The sequence below is a fragment of the Sus scrofa genome, chromosome 9 (genome assembly GCF_000003025.6).
Source record: "Sus scrofa isolate TJ Tabasco breed Duroc chromosome 9, Sscrofa11.1, whole genome shotgun sequence".
NCBI lineage: Eukaryota > Metazoa > Chordata > Mammalia > Artiodactyla > Suidae > Sus > Sus scrofa.
In genome coordinates, this window is record NC_010451.4 from 104,923,790 (window position 1) to 104,949,587 (window position 25,798).

Below are 25,798 nucleotides of genomic sequence, written 5' to 3' on the forward strand. Positions count from 1 at the left end.
CAAGTTGCTGTATGTTAGTAGTAACCTATTAGTTACATGTTAACGTAGTCATTGCTTGATTTTTTTTTGGCTTTTTTTAGGGCCACACCTGTGGCATATGGAGGTTCCTATAGGGGTCAAATCAGAGCTGTAATTGCCAGCCACAGCAACACAGGATCTGAGCCGTGTCTGCATCCTACACCACAGCTCACAGCAACGGTGGATCCTTAACCCACTGAGCAAAACCAGGGATTGAACCTGCATCCTCATGGATGCTAGTCAGATTTGTTAACCACTGAGCCATGACGGGAACTCCTGCTTGATTTTTTAATTCCGTGTTAAAACTGGCAGATTTTATAGACAGGATATGGTTGTGCCAAAACAGAGAGTACTTTTATTGTGTAATCACTTTGGGAGTATCTGAGAAGCTGTGATATCTATCATTTAAATTTAATCTAGGAGTTCCCATTGTGCTCAGTGGAAACGAATCTAACTAGTATCCATGAGGGCACGGATTCAATCCCTGGCCTTGCTCAATGGGTTGGGGATCTGGCATTGCAGTGTAGGTTGCAGACATGACTTGGATCTGTTGAAGCTGTGGTTGTGGTATGGGCCTGCAGCTGCAGCCCTTATTCAACCCCTAGCCTGGGAACCTTCATGTGCTGCAGGTACGGCCCTAAAAAAAAAAAAAAAAAATTTTTTTTTCACTCTAGAGTGAGAGAAGAGATTTTATTTATTTTTTTTAAGTAATCTTTTTTTTATATAATTTTTTTATTTTCCCACTGTACAACAAGGGGGTCAGGTTATCCTTACATGTATACATTACAATTACATTTTTTCCCCCACCCTTTCTTCTGTTGCAACATGAGTATCTAGACAAAGTTCTCAATGCTATTCAGCAGGATCTCCTTGTAAATCTATTCTAAGTTGTGTCTAAGCCCAAGCTCCCGATCCCTCCCACTCCCTCCCCTTCCCATCGGGCAGCCACAAGTCTCTGAGAGAAGAGATTTTAAAAGGCATTCTGCTAGTATACCCTAAACTATTATTTAAAAGAATTTTCAAGTTTATATGCTTCTTAGGTCCTAAAGTAAATGGTTCATTACAGATTGGTGGAAAGACTTTCTAGTTCATTCCGCAGCTTCACAGTTTCTTTCTCCATGTTCAAATGTCTTTTATGAGTTCGCCTTATGGCTCAGCGAAAATGAATCTGACTAGTATCCATGAGGATGTAGGTTCGATCCCTGGCCTCCCTCAGTGGTTTAAGGATCTGGCGTGGTTGTGAGTTGTGGTGTAGGCCGGCAGCTGCAGATCCAATTTGACCCCTAACCTTGGAACCTCCATGTGCCTCAGGTGCGGGCTTAAAAAGACAAAAAAAAAAAAAAAAAAAAAAGGCCTTTTATAAGAGTGGCCAATCAGCTCAGTAATGTGGATTATTTTTAATTTATATATAATTTCTTCACATAAAGGTCTTTACAATAAAGTTTGAAAGTCAAAGTGGTTATAAACATCTTATAGCAGATATACTCATCACTATAGCATCATTGTATTTGTGAACGTCATTCGTGATGTTTTTATTATAAAATTTATCAGTGATGCCTTTAAAAGTTTTCCTAATAGAAACTTAGATCTCCTAATGCCGTAATTCATTTTTGAGAGTAAGATGCATAGTTTTTTTTCTCTAAGTTTCAGTTCTCTATTTGTAATATAGTAGTCCTTCTATTTCTAGGTTTTTGTTTTTATATTGATGTATGAAGAGGAAGAAGTTGATCTTTGTTGGTTTTTTAAATTTAATTTTACTGGAGTATAGTTGACTTAAAATATTGTTAGTTTTTTAAATTTTAATTTTACTGAAGTATGGTTGACTTAATAATATTGTGTTAGTGATCTTTGAATACTGTTAAGTCTTGGGATCAGAGGACTTGGAAAAATTTTGTAAAACTAGACAGTTTAAATGTGGAAAGTGCTTTTCCTTTTTTAATTCATTTTGGCCTCTTGTTGATTTTGTAGGTTGTTAAATACTTAGAAATTAAAGTATTCTTATTTTAGACTTAAGATTTTTATAGTAAATATTTTAGATGCATGTGGAATATTAAGACAATTTTTCAGAATTTTACAGTTATAAAGCTGCTGTTCTTTAACCATTCGAGTGGCCTCAGTAGTCAAAAGTATTGTGATTGGAATTGAATAAATTATCATTGGATTGGAAAATACAAATTTCGAGGCTTTAATTCTGAGGCAAGACACTAACATCCATAAATATCTACAGTGTGTTTATATATCTTATTTTCTCTGCAAGGTAGATCTTGTACCCATTTTTCATGAGAGGCCTAGAGAGACTGAGGGTTAAAGAGTGACTGATCAAGAATTTGAGGCTCAAGAGTTCCCTGGTGACTCAGCAGTTTAAGGATCTAATGTTGCTGCTGTGGCACAGTTTTGATCCCTGGCCTGGGAGATTTTGCATGCCATAGGTGTGGCCAAAATTTTTTTTATTTTAATTCATTTGAAAATCATCATAGCTTTCCATTGAGCCTTATAAAGGACTAATTCTTGGCAAGGTAATGAGAATGTACCAATTATTAATCCAAGGCAGCTACATAAGAAAGCTACTCTAGGAATTCCCTGGTAGCCTAGAGAGTGTTAAATATCTAGCATTATCACTGCTGCTGCTCTAGTCATTGCTGTGGTACAGGTTCAGTCCCTGGCCAGGAACTTCGACATGCTGTAAGTGCGGCCAGAAAGAAAGAAAGAAAACTACTCTAAAATACCCTTGATTGTACTAGGTTGCCCTAGATTGCCCTAGCTCATTTCAGGTGTCTTAAGGGCAGCTTATTTTTGTTCACTGCTCGTTCCTCAGTACCTAGAGTAGTATCCAGAGCATAGTATGTATATGCTCAGTAAGTATGTTGAATGGATTTGAATTAATTTTGTTATATTTTGAAATAATGCAATAGTTGCCATAATCTTGGTGGGGGGGAATCTTAACACTTAAGATGTCCTCCAGTTTTGGAGACAAGGTACTCAGAACTTGATGTTGACAAGCTGGAAGGGTTGTGGATTGTTGGAAATTATTCAGATGATGAAGATGGTGGTAGGGACCATGGAAACTGACAAAGAGTGAATCTGAAACACTATGGAGGCACAAAAGACTGGGTGACCAAATGTAATAGACTAGAGAAAAGAAGGATTAAAAAAAGAACTGGGAGAATAGGGTACTAATAAGATGGAATGGAAGAAAGTGTGTGAAAAAGACTCAGTTTGAAAGTTTGGTTTTTACAGCGATGGCAGGTATTTGAATAGACATATATCCTATAGGTGACTAGCAATAGGAAATCAAGAATGAATGGTAAAATCCATGGTTGATGGAGACTAATAATGGGGAGGATTGAGACTTAAAGGACAACTAGATTTTAGAGTAATAAGGGGAATAAGTAATTAAAAACAAAAGCTTCCAGAATGAAATCAATCTTCATTCTTTAGTGGCAGGTTTTTGTTTTTTGTTTTTAAGATATGTTCGTGTTCATCTAAAAGGAGAAGAGAAGATTGGGCTAGAGAAAGGGAAAGTGTGGTTTGATCAAGAATAACTTAGGTGGTATCTTAGCCACTGTGTTCTAGGCTTTGAGAGCTAATATATAAATTTCTCAATTCTTGCTGTAGATTGAAGCAGATGATGTAATTGTGGAAGCTGTACATCTAAGCCTTGTTTCCAAAAAGTGCGTCAAAATATAAACCAGTGGTGAAAAAAATAAGCAATATATTCTTTGAGATAAGAAGGCAAGAGATGAGTGTATAACAGGTCTCATACCTGTAAGTTTCTTGAGTTAACCTGGTCAGATTTTTGTTTACAAATAAGGAAACAGTCCTCAGGAGGTTGATCTTCTGGAGATCTCCAAGGTAGTTTTATAGCAGAGATATCAAAGTTGGGAAGTTAAGGCTTCAAGGAAGCACTGGTAATTTAAACGATCCATGAAGGTTTAATAAGATATTTATTTATTGGGTGTGATGGATATAAGTAGAGGAAAATGACTTTGGAAAACTTGAAGGAGAATGAACAAGGGATATGCCAACAATAGCAAAAAGACTGGCATAATCAGCGGATATATATTGGAATATTAGCATATGCAACAAGGCAGCATAACTTGTTACTGTGAGCTGTTATGCTTTTTTTTTTTTTTTTTTTTTTTTTTGCTTTTTAGGGCTGCATTTACAGCATATGGAGATTCTTAGGCTAGGGGTCCAGTCAGAGCTACAGCTGCTGGCCTACATCACAGCCACAGCAACACCAGATCTGAGCCACATCTGTGACCTACACCACAGCTCATGGCAACACCAGATCCTTAACCCACTAAGTAAACGCAGGGATCAAACCCACAACCTCATGGTTCCTTGTCGGATTTGTTTCTGCTGTGCCATGACAGGAACTCCTGTTATGCTTTTCTGAAGAGGGCAAAATTAGGAAACTAGTGGGCTTTGAAGTATATTCAGTGTTTAAGCAAGTGTTCTGAAATAGACCACTGGAGCAACTGCCATAAGTTAAAAAAGAAAAAAAAAAATGACATCCAGGCCACATCTCAGACCTGCTGAATCAAAATCTCTCAGGTGAGGCCTGCAAAACAGTTATTTTTAAATCCTAACTCCAGGCATATATGAAAAGTGGCATTTTGTGGATCTGTGTTTGAGAACCACTGGTTTAAAGATCAAGTTAGAATAGGGAGAGAGACCACTTAGAAAATTATCCTGGTAGCCAGGTGTGAGATAATAAAATGTAGAGAGTAGGTGTACAAAAAAAAAAAAAAAAAGATTTGTTTAAATCTAAGTAATTAGCTAGGTTTGATGCACATTGTTTTTATAGAGAAAAAAGAGGATTTAAGTTCTCAGTCTGGAAGAAATAATTAATGATAGAAGGAATACTTTGTTAATCCTGAAGAGTGAGGATGTTGTTTTACTTGAGGTTAGAATAAAGAATGTGAGAATAAAATTATTGTGAACTTTGTTTCAGTCAAAAAATACGTCCTTTTGTGGTGACATACTGATTTGAAGGCTAAAAAACCAAGAACAAACCATCCTGATAGTCTATATAGGTTGAGTGACTAAAAAAATAACAGGATTTTTTTTGTTGATGTTGTTTGATTTTTATTTACACCAGTCTCTAACACTACTTTTTGGAAGGGTTTTTTTTTTTTTTTTTTTTTTTTTTTTTCCCTACCTTTGGATGAGAGAATTCACCAGTGAAAAAAGTTTTTCATGTCACACGTTAAGTCAGTAAGTGTTTTCTTTTAGCTAGTGATTTTCAAACTATTCTTTAGGAATCCTTAGGTTTTTAAGCGGGAGGATGTGCAGGCAGAGACATTCCCCCTGCCCATCTCTTTAACCACAGACATAGCAAATAATGTAAAAATGCCTACTATGCTCATTAGTAGATATCACTAATTACTGTGGCCACCTCCCATTTTAACTGACGGTGGCCTCTGTAACACAGCACTTAAAGTTGACACTAGCAATCACTGGGAAAAGCATAGGAGATTAAAACTATTATTTTTATCCTAGAATAAAAATGATTAGATTTCTGTGTAATATTTCATAAGTAGGAAAGTTTCTATCAATACTCAAAAAAGCTTGAAGGCAACAATTTTAATGTCACTTTTTAAAACTTTGTGGTAATTGTGGATTTGTATGCAGTTGTAAAAAATAATAGAAATCCTTTCTCTGGTTTCCTTCAATGGTAACATCTTGCAAAACTGTAGTACAATATGACTACAATATTCACATTGATTTGATTCAGATTTCCTCAGTTTTATTTGTGTATGTGTGTGTTGTGTATTTAGTTCTTTGTATTCTTAGCTCATGTATGGGTTCCTATATTCATCACAACAGGTAAGGTATAGGACAGGTCCCTCACCACAAGGATCCCTGGTGCTCTCTCACTACCACACTGATCTGTTCTCTATTTCTGTACTTTGCCACTGAAGAATGTTAGATAAATGAGATTATATAGTATGTGTGACATTTTTTGGGACTGGCTTTTTTTTCACCCCACAATTTTCTTGAGATTCGTTTAAGTTGCATGTATCCATAGTTGGCTTCTTTATATTGGTGTTTGTTTGTTTGTTTGTTTTGGTCTTTTGTCTTTTTAGGACCGCACCCTCGGCATATGGAGGTTCCCAGGCTAGGGGTCTCATCAGAGCTGTTGCTGCCGTCCTACACCACAGCCACAGCAATGCCAGATCCGAGCCTCATCTGCGACCTACACCACAGCTAACAACAACGCAGGATCCTTAACCCACTGAGAAAGACCAGGGATCAAACCCGCAACCTCATGGTTCCTAGTCAGATTCATTTCCACTGCACCATGGCGGGAACTCCAGATTTCTTTATATTGTTAAGTAGTGTTCCACTTAATATTATTTTCCCATTTGATAGTTACCACATAGAACATGCAGCTTCAGACTTTTTCTTTTAAATCTGTACTTGTTGTCTCTCATTTCTTTTGTTAACTTCCCTGTTTTCTTTTACTATCTCAGTCCCTAATCCTGTTGGGACTATTGAAAACACAGTTTAAAAATTGCTCCTGTAGACAACATTTTTTTTTTGTAACTGAAGTAAGTTTTAGAACTTACAAAACTATGTGGTGTTAGGCTTTACAGTACTCATTACTGTTGTATATGAAAGTAAGATTTTTAAAGAGTTGGAAAGACGTGATTCTTAAATTTGGGGATTTATTTTCTCATTTGTATATCAAGCAGTGCATTCTAAGGTTTATAGTCGTGGGACACGTGGCACGTAGAATGTGGAAATAGATAGCTATTTGGAATGAAATCACTTTTTTAAAAAAACATATACTTACGTATGAACAAAAACTCATTCTAAAAATTGTGTGTGTATAGGAAACAAATTGTACATTTATGCTCAGAGACTAACCAAATAATCACTGAATTGCATAAAAGGCACATTTTGCTAGATTTTACACTAGAGCTTAGTGTTCTCCAACACTTTGGGGGATGATAAATGCTATTTTAAAATAACAGCATGGTGCATTAAAAAACTTCAGTATTGAAATTATTTTAATTCAAGGTTATTTTGGGGTGGTGATGGAGGAGCATACTAGTACTTTAGCAGGTTGAAAATTGATGTTTAGAAAAACTTCTCTAAATCCTATTTGAAAGAGTGGTACCCCCATTATATAATGCCAAACAGGTAGTTCAGTATATCATATTCACCATCAACATTTCTCATCATTATCTTACACTTGTTACATTCAGTGAACCGGCATTGGCCCATCATTATCAACCGAAGTGTGTAGTTGACACTAGGGCTCACTCTTGGTGTTCTTTTTTTTTTTTTTCAAGGTTGTTGTTCTTGATACTTCAGTTCACTTTGATTCCAGTATCAAATCTTTAGGATGCTAGAGATCAGGTAAACTGGGTCACAAGGTAAGCTAGTATGGAGTATTACCAAATACTGGCGATTTGGGAAAGTTCTTCATTCTTAACTGTAAAGGAGTAGTTTGGTGCTTTTTGGGTAAGATCATGAAGGTTGCCATTGGCTTATTCTTTAAAGAATTTAACCTTAATAGAGCCAATCTTTTTTTGACAAAAATTCTGTAAAATGATTTCACAGTCTGGATGACATATTACTAACCATGATTCAGTATAGATTTGTATTTTAAGACAATAATTGAGTTTATAATAAAGAGATCTGGCTGTTGGCTAAAGTAGTGAAACTAGTTCTATCACATTCTCTGAATTTGCAGTCCAGTACAGAAGTATCCTTTGTCCTTTATTGACAAGAATGGACTCTAGAATAGATCAGAAATTCTTAATTAGTTTATTTTACTTTTACAAGTGTAGTAGCTGAGAATTATTCTCCAATCGTCATTTTTTTCTTTTCCATTATAGCTTATTACAGGTTATTGAATATATTTCCCTGTGCTATACAGTATGATCTTGTTGTTTATCTTTTTTATATATAGTAGTTTTTGTATCTACTAATACCAAACTTCTGATTTATCCCACCTCCCATCTTTCCCCACTGGTAACCATAAGTTTTTTTCTATGTCTCTGAGTCTATTTTGTAAATTTTTGAGAACTATTTTGTAAATAAGTTCACATGTATCATATTTTAGATTCCACATATAGGTGATACCATACGGTCCAATATTCATCTTTAAGAACTCTTCCTAAATATTTAAGTCCTAGAAATGTTACCTGGTTATCATAGCTAACACTTAACCAAGTGCCACACACAATCTTTGAAACAATTCTATGGTTATTCCTTTTACAGATAAGGAACTAAGTCTCAAGAGAATAAGTACCCATTATTACAAGTGGCAGATTGTGAAAACTGAAGCATTACTATTTTGGTATTGAGTTTAGTAGTAGTGTTTGGAACTGTACTAAAATATGATGGAAACTCTGTGAAGCTCTTATATAGTACCAGAAACTGTGCCTTTTGAACATTGGATTTTATATATAGGTTTCCATTTTTCCAGTAGGTCCATCAACATTAATCCTGACTACAGGAAGATTTTCTTTTTTTCTAGAGAGTTTATTTGCTATAAAAAAGTATTATAGCGTAAGTTGAATTGGTGAAAATTCTTTGTCTTTAGGAATCAAATAGTTATCAAAAGGAGACTCAGTTTAAAATTCAACTGGTTAGATAGGTGGTCTTTGCTTAATAAGTAGTTCTGTATAAGGAATTGAGTATATGTATGTGTACAGTAGCAATTTCAAATTTGGAGCCTGGTTCCCTCAATTTACAGGTTGCTTTCAGTTTACTGGTGAGGAATGTGTTTGTTCCTGAAAATAATAGGGAATTTGATAATCTTTATCCTTTGAGTATGTGCTTTGTACTGTCCCTGAAATACTTTAAACACATTTTGGACTTTGAGCAATGTTTCAGTGCATTTTTGTGGAATGGATATAAGTCTAAGTAGATCAAGTTTGGAGGAGGAGCAAATTGGGTTTTGTTACTATTGTTTCCTTTTGCTTGGCAGAATGAATGCAGTTCAGATGTTCTGCAGTGAAACACTTAGGTACTTACTTAATTTCTCCTCTTTTTGAGAGGCAGTTTTCAATTTTTTCACCTTAACTGTAAATTCTAGATTGATTATTTTACCAATCATGGGGCAGATTTTAATTTCAGGAAAACTACTATGTAGGTTCTAGCATCAGCTGTTGGGGTTCAAAATCTGATTCTGCTGTTTACCAGCTATGAAACTTTGGACAAGTTTAACCTCTCTGCCTCTTTGTAAAATGGAGATAATAAAAGTACTTACACCATAGGCTCATTGTGAGAATTAAGCATTCTAAGCCCTCAGTATTTACATCGCTGTTTGTAGTTGGGGATGTTTGAATATCTTACCAAGTAAGTGCTGATGGAGCACTGGCTGATACTGACAATAATCCAGTTGAAAAAATACATAATTCATTCTGTTGTCAGATTTTTGGGGTAACTTTTTAGACTCTGATATTTATTTTGCTGTTTTGGTTAATGTACTTGTGATTGTAAGATTTAAACTGTAAGATCATCAGCCTTACCTACATCCATTTATAGATGAAGCCCAGAATAGTGAAATGAATTGCCCAGCATTTCTTAGGTAACTTGGTAACAGATATTGATCTATCTGTGTTCTTTTTATTACACCTTAGTCAGTGTCTATAAATAAAACTAAAATCTTAAATGAATAATGAGGGCAGTTTAATTTCTGATTTATAAGCAAAGGAAATCTCAAGTATGTGGTCCTTCACAGTTTCTTTCAAGTTTCTTTTTTTCTTTTCTATTAGTAATTCAGCCCCACTTTCACCTACTTATTCTCTTAGGATTACATGTCCAAAATGTAAACATGGATTTAATGTTAATTATTTGCTGAGCTCTATGTAAAGTGTTTGTGAATGACTGAAAGATAATAATAAATGACCCTTTCCTTAAAGATACTATGTTAGATTGGGTTGGGTGCTTCTATAAGTAATTTTAGAAAATTTTTTTTCTCATTTTCATCTTTCTGCCTTTTGGGTATTGTTATTCATCTTTTTAATGGTATTTCGTTTTCTGAATTTCTTAACATGGTCTTAAAAGCAGCCTTAGTCTTCCAGTTTTTCTCATGGACTATTTTCTAATTTAATTGCTTTTCCTTGCATTTTATCTCATTTTTCCTACTTTAGGGTTTTGTTTTTGTTTTGGTATGGTTGCTTTTGCTCTGCTAAGTTTGTTTTTAATGCTATCTTTTCCCAGCTTCTTTTCAGTTTGGTTTGGTATTTAACATTGTTTCCTTTACTTGTTTACATTCATTTGTATAGAAGGATGAAGAATAAATTTGTCTTTTTAAGAATTGGCTGCTGTCATTATAGATATTTATTATATCTGCTGTCCCTTTTGATTTTAGGTTCCATGTTAGACACAAGTACCTATAATTTTATACCATTTAAAAACAGCTCAATACTCCTATGTTCACTTGGTTTCTAGGTCTATTCTGGATAGCAGGTTTTGTGAAGACATTTATTCTTTCTTGGACCTCAGATTTACCAGACATCTCATGGTATTTCCTTTTATATTACTTCTTTAACGGCTGCCATTTATTCTCATTGTATTCTGTATATATTTTACTTGCCAGTAGGATAACCAGTTTGGTTTTTTTTTTTGTCTCTTTTTTCTTTTTAGGGCCGCACCCACAGCATATGGAGGTTCCCAGGCTAGGGGTCGAATAGGAGCTGTAGCCACCAGCCTATGCCACAGCCACAGCAACGCCAGATCTGAGCCACGTCTGAGACCTACACCACAGCTCATGGCAACATTGGATCCATAACCCACTGAGCGAGTCCAGGGATCAAACCTGCAACCTCATGGTTTCTAGTCGGATTAGTTTCTGCTGTGCCATGATGGGAACTTGTGTTCTTTTTTTTATTTTGATCACATATTAGATGTGAAAGCTTTGTGATAATCTTTTGGATTGTCTTGAATTGCTTTTCTCTAGCTATGCCTGTGTTATAAGCTCATATCCTTTCTGTTTATTATGTTGTCTTTCCCTTTCTTTTTTTCTTATTTTCAAAGGCGTGGTGATTTGACCCTAATGAATTTATGATTTAAGTATCAACTGGATTTTTAAATAGCTATAGAGTTTTTGGTATTAATAAATATGGTGAAATGTTTGCCATTTTACAGTCTCAATAAATATGACCTCTTGTGAATAAATTACTGAAATCATCTTCTCTGCTGAGTCAAACTCAGAGTTTGTGGTTCTGTTACAGATGTGATGGTGTGTTGTTATCCTGAGCTTCTGTGATTTTAGAAGAGAGATGGCATTTCTGAAAAAGGTGTTGTGTGGTTGTTTTTATAGCACTTCATTGTATAGGTTGACAACTCATTTAGTTAATGAGGCCAGAGGTGCATTCTTCATCCTGAGTGCTTTAATTAATTCACCAATTATTTGTAGAGTGCCTATTTTGTTGCAGGCCCTGTGTACAGTTTGAAAGACAGGCAGTAATCACACAAATATAAGCTATTGTCTGAAATAGGCTTATGGAAAGCTCTTCTTTGCTATTTAAAAACAGCTCAGGAGTCCCCTGGTAGCCTAGCAGTTAAGGATTTGCACTTTTCAGTGCTATGGGTCATTGTCACTGCTTTGTCTTGGGTTTGACCCCTGGCTTGGGAACTTAGACATGCTGCAGGTACAGCTCAAAAACCAAACAAAACCCCCACAAAATAGAACAGCTCAAATACAGTGTTTATTGAGGGTTGTATATTTTTATAAAAATGGGGTGCACTATTAAATGCATACTCGAATAGATTGTTTTAGGTTGGAACTATTACTCAGTTATCTAAAAGAATATATCATGATTTTACTTCTGCTTTCCAGTTTCTGCTTCTGGTTTTAAAAAAATGTACAGCTAAATATTTAACAGCATATACTTAAAATACAAGATTTCCTATGCGTCCAATGTAAAAATAAGCTAAGCTGAAGAAAACTGCTACAAACAAGGAGGAGAATTTTCTTTAAAAATTGTAATTATCTATTCTTAGGTCCATGTTTTCAGCATTCTGAAGAAATACAGGAGTTCCCTGATGTTCTAGTGGGTTCAGTATCTGTCATTGTCACTGCTGTGGCTTGGGTCACTGCTGTGTTGTGGGTTCGATCCCCAGCCCCAGGAGTTCCTTCCACATGTTGCAGGCAAGGCCAAAAATAAAAAAATTTTAAAAAATTAAAAATAGTGTCATTAAAAAATTAAATACAGAATATAACATTTGAATAGAATAAATTGAGTTTTATATATTGCTTACATTTTGTCATTTAGAAATTTTATAATTTTGTAGCTTTGTACAGGTTAATAAGTACTACTTTTTAGAATAAATATATAGATTTTTATATTTATATATATTGCTATATATTATAAATATAACTTTTATGAAGTAATTGTAAGATAGTCACAGGTGAAGAAAAGGAACTAGGACAGTTTTTCCTTTTTCTCACTCTACTTTAATTTTATTTATTCATTTATTTATTTATTTTGCTTTTTAGGGCTGTGCCTGTAGCATATAGAAGTTCCCAGGCTAGGGGTCAAATCTGAGCTCACAGCCACAGCAGTGCGGGATCTTAGCTGCATGGGAGCCTTTCACCACAGCTTATGGCAATGCTGGATCCTTAACCCACTGAGTGAGACTAGGGATAAAACCCACATCCTTATGGATAATAGTCAGGTTCGTAACCCACTGATCCACAATGGGAACTCCCTGCTTTAATTATTTTTAAATGATGATTTTAATTTAGTAAAAACAATAAAATCATAGCAAATAGAGAACCATAAGTACACATTTTATTTTCAAAAACTATTAGAAAATACTCTTTAAATGAAAGTTTTTTGTAATCCACACAGTTTTTTGCTGATGAAATAAGAACAACTCTTCTTAATTTGACTACCACTTGCTGATTGCTGAATATGCATAACTCAAAGTGTATGAAATACTTTATAATCATTATTTCATTTTATTCACAGAAACTGTATGAGAATAAATCCCCACTTTATAAACAAGCAACCTGAAGATTCTTCAGTAGGTTGCTTGTTTATAAAGTGAGTGTTAGAGATATCTTTATGTTTTTAACTTTCAGGTGCAATTGGCTATTATTATATATTTTTATTATAACTTGTATCTAGTAGCTCTCCCCCAGTTGTACATGGTTTAAAAGTAAAGGCTAGTTTTCTTGGAGAATTCAAAGTACTTTCACCTCATTATCTCCAGATTTTGGGTTTTTTTCCCTATGAGATACAAACTCACTATCTGCATCATTTGTGAAATAGGAATTAACTTGAGTGGATAGTATTAAGCTTATTTGTAACAATTAAAGATAAGTACAAGAATTACTCTTTGAAGAAACACTTCTCTTTAATATTTTAGGTACAACATGAGAGGGACAATTTTGACTATTTCTCTTGTTTATAGGATAATCTCCATCTGTTTTGTTCCAAGTTTACAGTACCATTGCTGAAAATATTTCAAGTAGATATTTTACAAACAATATGTATAGCAGGTGTTAAACAGTGAATTTAGACTAGAAAAATTGACATTGAATATATTTTTGTTACTAGGGTAAATCGAAAAATTTAAAAAACACTTCAAGGGAGTAAAATGGAATTGGTTCAAAACCCGGTTTTATCTTTTTAACTGAGCAATCTTGCTTAAGTTATTTAACCTTAGTTGCTTTTGAATTCTTCAGTCATAAAATGCAGATCTCTCTCTCAAGTTGGGAGGGTTAAATAGATCATCCATGTAAAAGCTTGGTATGGTGCTTAGTCCACAGTAGATATTCAGTATTTGTTAGTTTATTGTTAGATCAGTCACTGGACCAGGAAGACTTATTTTGGGATAGTAGAATATGAAATTCTATTTTATCTTTCAAAATGAGTGATATTTGTTGGTCCCTTACTAAGCAATATGCCTTAGTAATTCTTTTGGTATCCTAAATTCTTTGTCTAAGGGAGATTATGAATCAGAAGCTTTTCTTTTGATCACAATCTCATACCTTAATTCCAGAAGAATAAACATTAGAGGCTCCCTGAGCAAATTCCAGTTGATATAGATTAAAAGATAAAGATGCTTTCTTCATGTATTTTATTTACCTTTGTTATGATGTGACTATTGCTGGGTATATGCAGATGTTTCTTAACTTTTGATTCCCTTTTCTTTTATACAGGGTTTGTGGATGCACTTAGATGTTTGCAATGAGCACTGTGGCTGGCATGCCCCAGTGTTTTGGATACCAATGCATAGGACTCCATAGTAATCGAATTTACCAGAGGCGAACGTCATGAGCATAGTGATCCCATTGGGGGTTGATACAGCAGAAACGTCATACTTGGAAATGGCTGCAGGCTCAGAGTAAGTATTTAACTTATAGGTATTTTGGATAGGGAAAAGCAAAATATTTCATATAATTATTTTAGTACAACCAAACAGTGTTTGATTTGCATTTATATTTTTTTCTCATTCTAGACTCTTGGCTAAAATAAAATACCAGAGGTTTAAAGGCAAAAATTCTTTTAGCTGAAATTACTTTTTATTTTTATTTATTTATTTATTTATTTTTTGTCTTTTTTTGCTATTTCTTGGGCCGCTGCTGTGGCATATGGAGGTTCCCAGGCTAGGGGTCTAATCGGAGCTGTAGCTGCCAGCCTACGCCAGAGCCACAGCAACGCAGGATCCGAGCCGCGTCTGCAGCCTACACCACAGCTCATAGCAACGCTGGATCGTTAACCCACTGAGCAAGGGCAGGGACCGAACCTGCAACCTCATGGTTCCTAGTCGGATTCGTTAACCACTGCGCCACAACGGGAACTCCTGAAATTACTTTTTAAAATAACTTTTGAGTCAAAATACTCTTTTTCAGATTTTTTTGTCTTTTCATTTGCTAATTGTTGACATCAAGGATCAAGATAATAGGCTATTGTTTTTTTTTTTTTTAATTTTAAGATCTGTCATGTTTATATTGGAAAAGTAATTTGGTTTTATTTTTTTTTTATTTTGTTTTTTATTACTCAAATGAATTTATCACATCTGTAGTTGTATAATGATCGTAACAATCTGATTTCACAGGATTTCCATCCCACAGCCCAAGCACATCCCCTCACCCCCCAAACTGTCTCCTCCGGAGACCATAAGTTTTTCAATGTCTGTGTGTCAGCATCTGTTCTGCAAAGAAGTTCAGTCTGTCCTTTTTTCAGATTCCACATGTCAGTGAAAGCATTTGATGTTGGTGTCTCATTGTATGGCTGTCTTCACTTAGCATGATAGTTTTTTTCATGTTGCAAAAAAAAGTAATTTGGTTTTAAATTTGAATCTTAAATTTGTAATATCTGTCTAAACATAGGATTTGCTTTGTTTTTTAGAAAGTTAAGTTGAGGAGTTCCCATTGTGGTTCAGCAGTAACAAACCCGACTAGTATCCATGAGGATGCTGGTTCGATCCCTGGCCTTGCTCAGTGAGTTAAGGATCCAGCATTGTCATGAGCTATGATGTCAGTCGCAAATGAAGCTTGGATTCTCTGTTGCTGTGGCTGTGACGTAGGCCAGCAGCTGCAGCTCTGATTCAACCCCTAGCCTGGGAACTTACACATGCTGCATGTGCAGCAAAAAAAAAAAAAGCACACCAAGAATGTTCAGTTGAAAAACAAAATTCAGACCATTTTAAAATAAGGATGGAGTATTTCCTTCTAGATGATTATTCTGACAATCACTTTTTGCTTTTATAAGAGTAATTTCTGATGAATTCAGTGAGAGGTTCTTACCTTGCTTCTAGACTATTTGCATTTAGCAATTGTGTGGATAGATTGCCTTATATCTTGACTTTGAATGACCACTACATTAATGCTAAGTAATTGCTGTGAAAATTGAGTGTTTATTTGGTTTTGGAAATTGTAAGAGCTTCTATTATTGACAGTGTTGGAAGCTAGAGGATGGAAAGATGCAAATTTACTCTCTGATTAACTATGTAGTTGTGCTAAGTGGGATGCTCATTGACTGAAAGCTGAATTTAATTAAAAAAAAAAAAGGAAATTTATTTATGTTAGGGCTCCTGGATCTGGTGTAGGAAAAGACAAAAATACAGTTAATACTCTACTTTTGCTGGCGTTTCAAATGGTCTGGAAGTGTTTTCACTACTCCTGCTTCTGCCATTATGAAATACTCAGAGACGCTCCCTAATATTCCTGTAATATATAGTTCATTAACTATGATTGTTATAATACAGTTTTTAAAGCCTTTTTTTTTGCACTGTGTATAAGTTACTTTGTTGTAAAATAATAGATTGCAAAACAAGGCACTCTGATGACAGTTGATTGTTAGTTAATCTGTCCAGATAGAGACACTACTAAAGGAGGAAAAAACCTGGAAGCAGGGCTTGACAGGCAAGAGGTTCCCAGGCTAAAGTATTTTGGAATCCTGTGAAGCTACATAATTATTTCAAAATGTTTTTTTAAAAAAAGAGAATTACATTTTATTACATTCATGTGGCTATATAATGTTATTAAGTATATATTTTTAAAAATATGGGCATTACCTTTGTGACCCAGCAGAAATGAATCCGACTAGTATCATGAGGTTGTGGCTTTGATCACTGGCCTCACTTAGTAAGTCATTGAGCTGTGAGCTATGGTATAGATCACAAGACGTGGCTCGGATCCCACATTGGTGTGGTTGTGACATAGACCGGCAGCTGTAGCTCTGATTTGACCCCTAGCCTAGGAACTTCCTTTTTGTTTGTTTGTTTTGGGTTTTTTTTTTTTTTTTTTTGTCTTTTCTAGGGCCACACCTGCGGTATATGGAGCTTCCCAGGCTTAGGGGTCTAATAGGAGCTGTAGCCACTGGCCTACACCACAGCCACAGCAGCTCAGGATCCGAACCGTGTCTGCGACCAACACCACAACTCACGGCAATGCCGGATCCTTAACCCACTGAGCGAGGAAGAGGCCAGGGATCAAACCTGCAACCTCATGGTTCCTAGTCGGATTTGTTAACGACTGTGCCACGACGGGACCAGGAACTTCCTTATGCTGCAGGTGCAGCCCTAAAAAGCAAAAAAGAAGAAAAAAGGAAAGAAAAGAAATTGTGCTGCTAAAATATATCACTTATAAATTAAATTAATATAAAATTTAGGAGGTACTGATTATTGGGTGAATTAGGGTACTGGATCACATTTATTCTTAATTCTGAGGCTATAAAGGGGCATTTATTTGATCACTTAGAGTTCATCTAGTCTACCTGTAGCATTTTATAGATAAAAAATTGAAGGTCTGGTTCAGCATCTATGAAGAATGGGTTTGCTAAACTCTGATCTAGTATTTCCATATGTAGTAACATTTGCTCTTGGATTATTGTATCTCCAAAATAAAACTCATTCCCATCAAGTCCAGCTTCTTTGTTACAATTTGTTTTCCTGTCATTACTAAGTTATAAAACATCTTGAGTTTGTTTTGCCTTTCCTGCAGAATTAGGGATCTTGTGTTTTACTTCTTTCTGTTCCCATGATCTCGCCAAGAGTTGGTTCTCCCTAAATTTTGAACCAAAAAGGAATATTTTAAAATACATTAGGAATAACTTGAGGAGTTCCCATCGTGGCTCAGTGGTTAACAAATCCGATTAGGAATCATGAGGTTGTGGGTTTGATCCCTGGCCTCACTCAGTGGGTCAAGGATCTGGCGTTGCCATGAGCTGTGTTGTAGGTCACAGAGGTGGCTCGGATCCTTCATTGCTGTGGCTCTGGCATAGGCCGGCAGCTACAGCTCTGATTAGACCCCTAGCCTGGGACCCTCCATGTGCCACAGGAACCGCCTAAAAAAAAAAGGCAAAAAGGAATAACTTGAGTAGTGAAGATCGATAAAAACTATGATTTAGAGATATCTGCTTTAATAAGAACAAAATTGTTTTGCTTTGTTTAATAAATTATAAACTTATTTATAAATAAATATTTATTTTGTTCTTCTTTAATAAAAAGAACAAAATAATGTTTTATTATTGCTCAAGTTTTTTTTTAAGCAGTTGTAGACATTGGCCATTCAGATAAGTAGGCACATTCACATAACTAGGCTAGTTATGAAGAAGACATATTTAAAAATAGCTTTTACACAGCATGAACAAAAACTAATATCTAGACTCCGGTGACTAGAAATGAATAGAAGCCAACTGCTGTACCAGAGAATCTAAGATGCCCTGGAAAATTGACTGCCTGCCAGTCTTAGAGCTTAGCAGAAAGGTTTTTATATGCATTGTGTTTTTGTCCTTAGATTTGAAGAATACTGATCATAGCATTATAGGTTAACATAATGACTGACTAATTTTCTCAGTAGGGCCTGGCATAATACTTGGTTCAACTGAAAGTATGTAAAGATAATAGTATATATAAAGGGAAAATTGAGCTAAGGGCAATCATAATTTTTTAAATTTGATTGGCAAAATGACTATAACTGGCATAATCAGGAGGCCGCTTTTATTACTGGGAAGCTGTACCTATAAAATTTTTGATTAACTGCTTGTCTGTAAATATAGGCTAATATGAGAAATAATCTTGCTTCTAGCATAATTTCAGTGGGTAAGACTAACAATCCAAGAGAAAGCACTTTTTGGGTCATCATTTTTAAGCTTCAGATACGTAGAGAGTATTTTATTAGAGGCTAGGGTTATGAAGGTAAAGTATAAACTTTTGTCTCTACTCTTGAAATTATGATCAGTTGGAAAGTCAGAACTCTAAATTAGAGCTGTCCAATAGAAATATAATGTGAATCATATATCTACTTTTAAATTTTCTGTTAGCCATATTAAAAAGATAACAAAAAGTGAAACTAATTTTGTTACATTTTATTTGACTAAATATATAGAAGTATTATCATTTTAACATGTATCAGTATAAAAACATTAATGAGATATTTCATGGTTTTTTTCATACTCAGTCTTTAAAATCTGGTGTATGTTTTACAGTTCTAGCACCTCTCAGTTCGAACTAGCCACATTTCAAGTACTCAGTAACACGTATGTCTGTGAGCTACTGAATCAGGGAAGCCGTAGACCAAATGACGAAATGTAGGGTCTCAGAGGAGAAAAGAACCATGAAGCCTAGGTTAGTTATAAAAATTGTGAGATCAAAACAATATATTTTTGAATAAGAAAGATAAAGATGTAACTATGAGGTAGATTATTGTTATTCTCAAATTATAGGTGGGGAAACTGAAGTCACAGAGCAGGTAAGTGGTAGAGGCAGATCTTATTGATGTATTGATTTTAGGTTCTGTTACATTTCCTTTACTAGTACTATTACAAAAAATGATTTATGTAACTTATTTTTATAAATGGTTCATGTAAGTAGTAGCTTTAGTTCTGGGAGTAGTAAATTTACTGTAATAAATGACTGCCTGTAACAAAGGTATTCTCAGGTCTCTGCTCAAAGATGAGGAATAGAAAACTTAGACTCCATTATCACTCGATAGGAAAATCGAGCCAGAGTTCAGCTATTTATTAGAATTGTATGTTTTTCATCCTAACTGACCTGACCTTATTTATTCCTTCTTACCTTTTTTATGTCTGACATTCCAATCATCTGAATTACTAAATTGGTTAAATATGCAAAGACAAGAAAACTTCTGGAGCTGGGAAATGGGAAGAGGTATAAATGGGGCTGTTAAATTTATTCTTTCCTAGCCTTTTTAAAAAAGAAAAGCTAAATTATTTTTTCCTCTCGAGATTGAGAATACAGTTGCTTACATTGTATTTCTTTTAATATTATTGCCAGCAAATATTCCTTTAGAAATCTTTGTTTCTTTGTTTGCTTTATAGGGCTGCACTTGTGGCATATGGAAGTTCACAGGCTAGCACTGAGCAAGGCCAGGGATCAAACCCACGTCCTCATAGATTCTTGTCAGATTCGTTTCTGCTGCATCATAACAGGAACTCCCTGCTTTGGAAATCTTTATAATGAACTTTTATAAAATTATGTATATTTTTGGATGAAATAGTCACATTAGCAAATGCAATATATATGTTATAGGTGAACTGTTTTGGAAGAAGGATTTTTAATACTACTCTTGGCAAAACAATAAATGCCTGTGTGTTGACTAAGAATACTAAAGAGGCATATCTGGGTTTTCAGTTTTGTTCTCTTGCTATGATACCAGTGAGCCCCTAAGATACTTAACTATTGTAAACTTTGGTATCTTCATTTAAAAAAGAGGGCTTGGATTGAAGTATTAATGTGACTCTTATTTGACTTCACATTGCTGAGATTCATTACATTTTTACCATCTGTATTTTGTTATAATATTTGATATTAAGTTATTTAAGTGTCGCTAGAGCCACCTGCTGACAGAATTCATTAATTCGTTGAAGTGTTTGTGTGCTTTTAGTCTGAATTTATATAATTGAAGATCTTTTGTGTATAATGAAATGTTTTTAGAGCTTTTTACTTGTTCATGTTCCACTAGTGCTTAAACATGTCTGTTTATGATTTCCTTATATTTAATCTAGTATCACAAAACTGATACTTTCTGCTGCTCTTAAAGTGTTGACTTCCTTATCCTAATTTGGAAGTGCTTTCACTTAAATATGATTTTGTTTTAATATTCAAAAGCCTATTTTAAAGTACTATCTTAGCATTGTTCAGAACTGTTCTTAGAATGATGTTGAATTTCTCATTTGCTTCATACTTAATAAATAGCTTTTTCCTGTAATTTTTTTTACTTGTGTTACTGAATACAGAATTCACCATATCCAAACAACTGTCTATAATATAGTGTATAATATCTTTTAATCACCCCAGGAAAAAGTTAGGCAGGTATTATTCCCATTTTACAAAAGAAATGAAGCTCAAGGCGATTAAACTCTTACCTACGGCCACATAATTAATAAAAAGTGAAGAGTTAGAGTTGAACCCAAGGTTTCTTGGCTCCAGATCCATGTTGCCACATAGATGAGAAGAGCAAGGTTTGTTAATGGATGAATTAAATGAAGTAAAATGCCACATGTAATAAACTGAGGACAGTTGTTGCACCAAACTTCTTCATTTAAAAATTTCTCATTAAAAAAAATTTCTTGTATGTTATTGTAATCATGTGTAATTTTAATATATCTTACAAAATAATAATTTATAGCAAGAATGATAGAAATGGACAAGTTGTGATCACAAAGCTGAAGGAGCATATTGAGAACTTGGGATCATTTACATTCATTACTGTAGCAGGGAGCCAGTCTCTCCATGTGCCATTACTTATACCCATCTGTGTGGTATTGAATGTTTTAACATTAAAAGGAAAACTACACACTAGTATAAATTTCTTATTAAAATTCAACTATATTTTGAAGGTTTATACAGGGAAGAAATTAAAATTTTGTTCAGGAAATCATGAAAGTCCAGTTTCAGGAGGAAGCAGAGTTTATTTAATCAATCATTCTAACCTTTTTCTCTAAGTGCTTCTTTTAATGATTGGCATTTCTCTCTCTGGATCTTCAATTCATGTGACTACTTAAAAATATCTGCATTAAGAATATATAATGTGGGGATTTCCCATTGTGGCCTAGCGGAAACAAATCTGACTAGTATCCATGAGGATGCAGGTTCGATCCCTGGCATCACTCAGTAGGTTTAGGATCCGACCTTGCCGTGAGCAGTGGTGTAGGTCACAGTCACGGCTTGGATTCTGTGTAGCTGTGGCTGAGGTGTAGGCTGGCAGTTGTAGTTCCGATATGACCTGGGAACGTCCATGTGCCATGGGTGAGGCTCTTAAAAAAAGAAGAATGTATAATGTGGATTGGATGTGATTTGTGATGGCTTTCTAAAGAATAAGGATATTTTGGTAAAAAAAAGATTTTAAATTTAAAAAGTGGTTCCAGGGAAATGTGGCAGTATATTAGGTAGATTACTACAAACAAAATAGTAGTTGTTTTGCTTTCTAAGTTTTCATCAATAATTTAGAACTACAACACATTTGAAAATAGCCTATTTTCATTTTTAAAAATGGAAGTACTGGGAGGTCCTCTTCTGGAGCAGTGGAAACAAATCCAACTAGCAACTGTGAAGTTTCGAGTTCTATCCCTGGCCTCGCTTAGTGGGTTAAGGATCTGGCGTTGCCATGGTGTAGGTCGCAGATGCAGCTCAGATCTGGCGTTGCTGTGGCTGTGGCATAGGCCAGCGGCTGTAGCTCCGATTCAACCCCTAGCCTGGGATCCTCCATGTGCCGTGGGTACGGCCCTAAAAAGAAAAAAAAAAAAAAAAAAGGAGATATTACATAATTTCAAATTTAATGGCAAAAAATATTCTCTGTATTTGTAAAGTTTGTGAAGTAGTGACAATTAAAGTGGCATAGATTCAGGATTACCAACCAGAACTCAGGCTTTGTGTAACTCTAATAAAGTGACACACATAGTACCATTTTGTAATACAAAAATGAGGTAAAGCTGTTTACCTCATCAGGTCATTAATCCATAGACATAAATAGCATTCTGGTAAATTTCCTAAGACTAGTGGGGATAATGCAGTTTAATAAGAAAAGTACTAAACCAATTTAAGAAATCTGGGCTTTAGTGGGGAGGTTTTTTGCTATTATAATTATGTCACTTAGAATTAAGACTTCATTTTATAAATGTGCAAACTGAGACCCAGAGTGATTATATGGTATGTCCCATGGATACACAGTGACTTGATGATAAATTAGGGTTTGATTCTAGAGTTTGTGGCACTTAGGTCACTCATCTCCTGGTGTGTAAACTGGTATTTGGATGATGTAATCTTTAAAATGAAACACCTTCTTGAAGTTCTGTTGTGGATCAGTGGGTTCTGAACCCTCTAAGGATGTGGGTTCAATCCTTGGCCTTGCTCAGTGGGGTAAGGATCTGGCATTGCTGTGAGCTGTGGTATAGGTCGCAGATGCATCTTGTATCCTGCGTGGCTTTAGCTGTGGCTGGGAAATGCAGCTTCGATTCGACCCCTAGCCTGGGAACTTCCATGTGCTGCAGGTGCAGCCGTAAAAAAGCCAAAAATAATAAAAAATTAGGAGGAGTTCAGTTGTGGCTCAGCAGTAGTGAACCCGACTAGTATCCATGAGGTTTCGGGTTCAATCCCTGGCCTCACTCAGTGGGCTAAAGATCCAGTGTTGCCATGAACTGTGGTGTAGGTCGCAGACGTGGCTCAGATCTTGCATTGCTGTGGCTATGTTGTAGGCTAGTGGCTAGAGCTCCAGTTCTACCCCTTGCCTGGGAACCTCCATATGCCACGGGTGTGGCCCTGAAAAGACAAAAAAAAAAAAAAAAAAAAGTGTATTGGAAGGAGGCACAGGATTGACGAAAGAATTAGATGTGGAGATTCAGGGCAAAGGAGCAATTAAATTATGGGTGACATCTTAGGGTTTTGGATTAAGCAACTGGATGGAGATGGAGTTGTTAAAAGAAAAAGAAAACATTTATGGGCAAAAGATAAAATATGAGAAAGGTAGCCAGTTAAGTTCAGCCAGCAGAGTTCAGTCTTTCTAGGAGAAGGGAATGGTTATTTATGTCAAATGCTGAGAAGTCTATACAAACTACAGACTATTAATTAGCTTGACAACATAGGTAGTTATAGCGGTATTCTGCAGCCTGATGTTGAGCACAAACACTCTTTCAGGGAGTTTTTTATAAAGAGGAACAAAGAAATGGGATGATAAATAACAGGGGGCACAAGTTTAAAATGGAATAATAAATAAGAGAGGAATGATCTAATACAGAGGATTCCTGAAGAAGCAGGAGACATGGAATAACTGCAGGCAAGAGTGAAGTGTAAAGATCTTGAAAAGGCAAGAAGGGATGAGATCCAGAGGGCAAGTGGAAAAACAGGACTGTAGTAAAGAGTGACATTTTTCCATTTTGCAGGAGAAAAACAGAATTTGAATATAAGTACAAGATTTTAGATATGGAGTTGTGCTTTTAACACTTAAAACAGTAACTGATATAAACCTTTAAGAAATATTTATAAATTAATAAGGCTTGAGTTGTTACATTTTCAAAGAAAGTTATTCCAGTGAACTCACAGTAGTTGCCTAAACCATTACAATCAGAAAAATGGTACTCTTTATTGCAGTCAGAAAGTTTGCTTTCTCTAAGTGGGCAGCAAACTAAGATTGCCTGAGCTGAACTCAGCCTGTTGCCTGATTTTGTAAATAAAGTTTTGTTGAAACTTAGTCATGCCCATTTATTTACATATATTTTCTGGCTTTCCAGGTACAATAGAGCTGAATAGTTGCAACAGAAACCATATTCTTCCAATTCTCTGGTCCTTTACAGAAGTTTGCTGACCCCAGCTCCAAATTTAATTGAATTTTAAATTCCAAAATCTGGGACGTGAAAAGGATTTTCTACAACAAACAAGTACTTTATAGTCATGAAACACCTAAATTAAGAGGTCTGGTAATGTGGAGGGCTGTTTGGATGGAGCTCATGAGATAGAATTAGATTAAGGATAATTTAGAAATTGTGAGCACATAGGAAATGGTAAAAGCTATAGTAGTGGATGAAACCTCCAGTACAGTCTACAAAGTACAGATGCCTAGAAAATGTATTTAAGAAACAGAAGAAAATTTAAAAAGATTAAGGCCTAAGAAGAAACCAGATGGAAAACAGTTTGGTGGTTTCTCAGAATATTAAACATAGAATTATCTTACGACCCAGCAACTCTACTCCTAAGTAAGTACCAAAAATAATTGAAACCAGGGGCTCAAAACAGATACCTTTATATTTATTACCAGTATTCAGAACAGCCTTACAATAGTCAAAAGGTGGAAACATCCCAAGTATCCATCAAGAGAACAGATAAACAAAATGTGATATATCTATACAATGGAATATTATTCAGCCATAAAAAGGAATACAATTCTGAAACATGATATAGACGGATGAATCTTAAAAACATAATGCTAAGTAAAGTAAGCCAGACACAAAAAGATAAGTATTTTATGATTTCATTTATGTAAACTAGAATGGGCAAATAAAGACAGTAAAATAGAGGTTACCAAGCACTGGGGGTAGGTTGTTTAATGAGTGCAAAGTTCCTATTTGGGAGGGTGAAAAAGTTTAGAAACAGACAGTAGTAAGTCATGAGTCATATGGCTTAAAGGTCTCTTGGTTAATCCTAAAGCTTAATACATAGGAATGATTGTTGAATGCTCATCTTTGATAAATCTGTTTCACTTGTTTAGGAGAGGTAGAACTAAAGCTACAAATATTTTATAGTTCTTCATGGTAGAAAGATGTAAGACACCAATTCTATAGTGTCCTTTGTATAAGTAAAAACATCTTAAATAATTGGTGTGATGTCAATGAGTTGAGTTCTGTAGTTCTTTAACAGTTCTGGTTAGTGCCTGTTTCAGGAAGCTGCAAGATACTGAAAGGCATTAGGAAACTAGCAGAATTAAAATAGCATAAGATGAGAGAGATTGAAATTTACTACATTATTTGGATGACTGTGTACTGACCACAATAGAATGCATTAGGACAGAACGCAGACGTAGGAGGGATATATAGTTCTCCAGTATAAAAACTTTTACAAGTGATGATGTGTTTTTAAAGTGACGGTATTTAACTAGGAAAATTTTTTTATTTTTTGGCCACCCCTTAAGGTCAATCCCATTGTGCCACAATCTTTGAGGACACAGATTCAATCCCTGGGCTCGCTCAGTGGGTTAAGGATCTGGCGTTGCCATGAGCTGTGGTGTAGGTTCCAGACGCAGCTCAGATCTGATGTTGCTATGGCTGTGGTGTAGGCCAACAGTGGTAGCTCCAGTTGGACCCCTAACCTGGGAACCTCCATGTACAGCAAATGTGGCCATGAA

At 35.4% G+C, this 25,798-nt stretch overlaps 1 protein-coding gene across 12 annotated transcripts in view; it reads left to right on the forward strand.

The window, feature by feature from the left end:
* The window catches only part of KMT2E (lysine methyltransferase 2E), a 130,861-nt gene that overhangs the window by 47,489 nt on the left and 57,574 nt on the right, over positions 1 to 25,798 (forward strand). For 4 of the 12 annotated variants that reach the window (XM_021102573.1, XM_013979823.2, XM_013979824.2 and 1 more), the window contains exon 2: positions 14,159 to 14,343. In XM_021102573.1, coding sequence (XP_020958232.1) covers positions 14,273 to 14,343 — 71 coding nt within the window. In that variant the 5' untranslated portion in view covers positions 14,159 to 14,272. Of the gene's footprint in view, positions 1 to 7,322; positions 7,407 to 10,435; positions 11,286 to 14,158; positions 14,344 to 25,798 lie in introns of those variants that run through there. The other 8 variants (XM_021102570.1, XM_021102566.1, XM_021102576.1 and 5 more) reach the window with 6 other exon arrangements.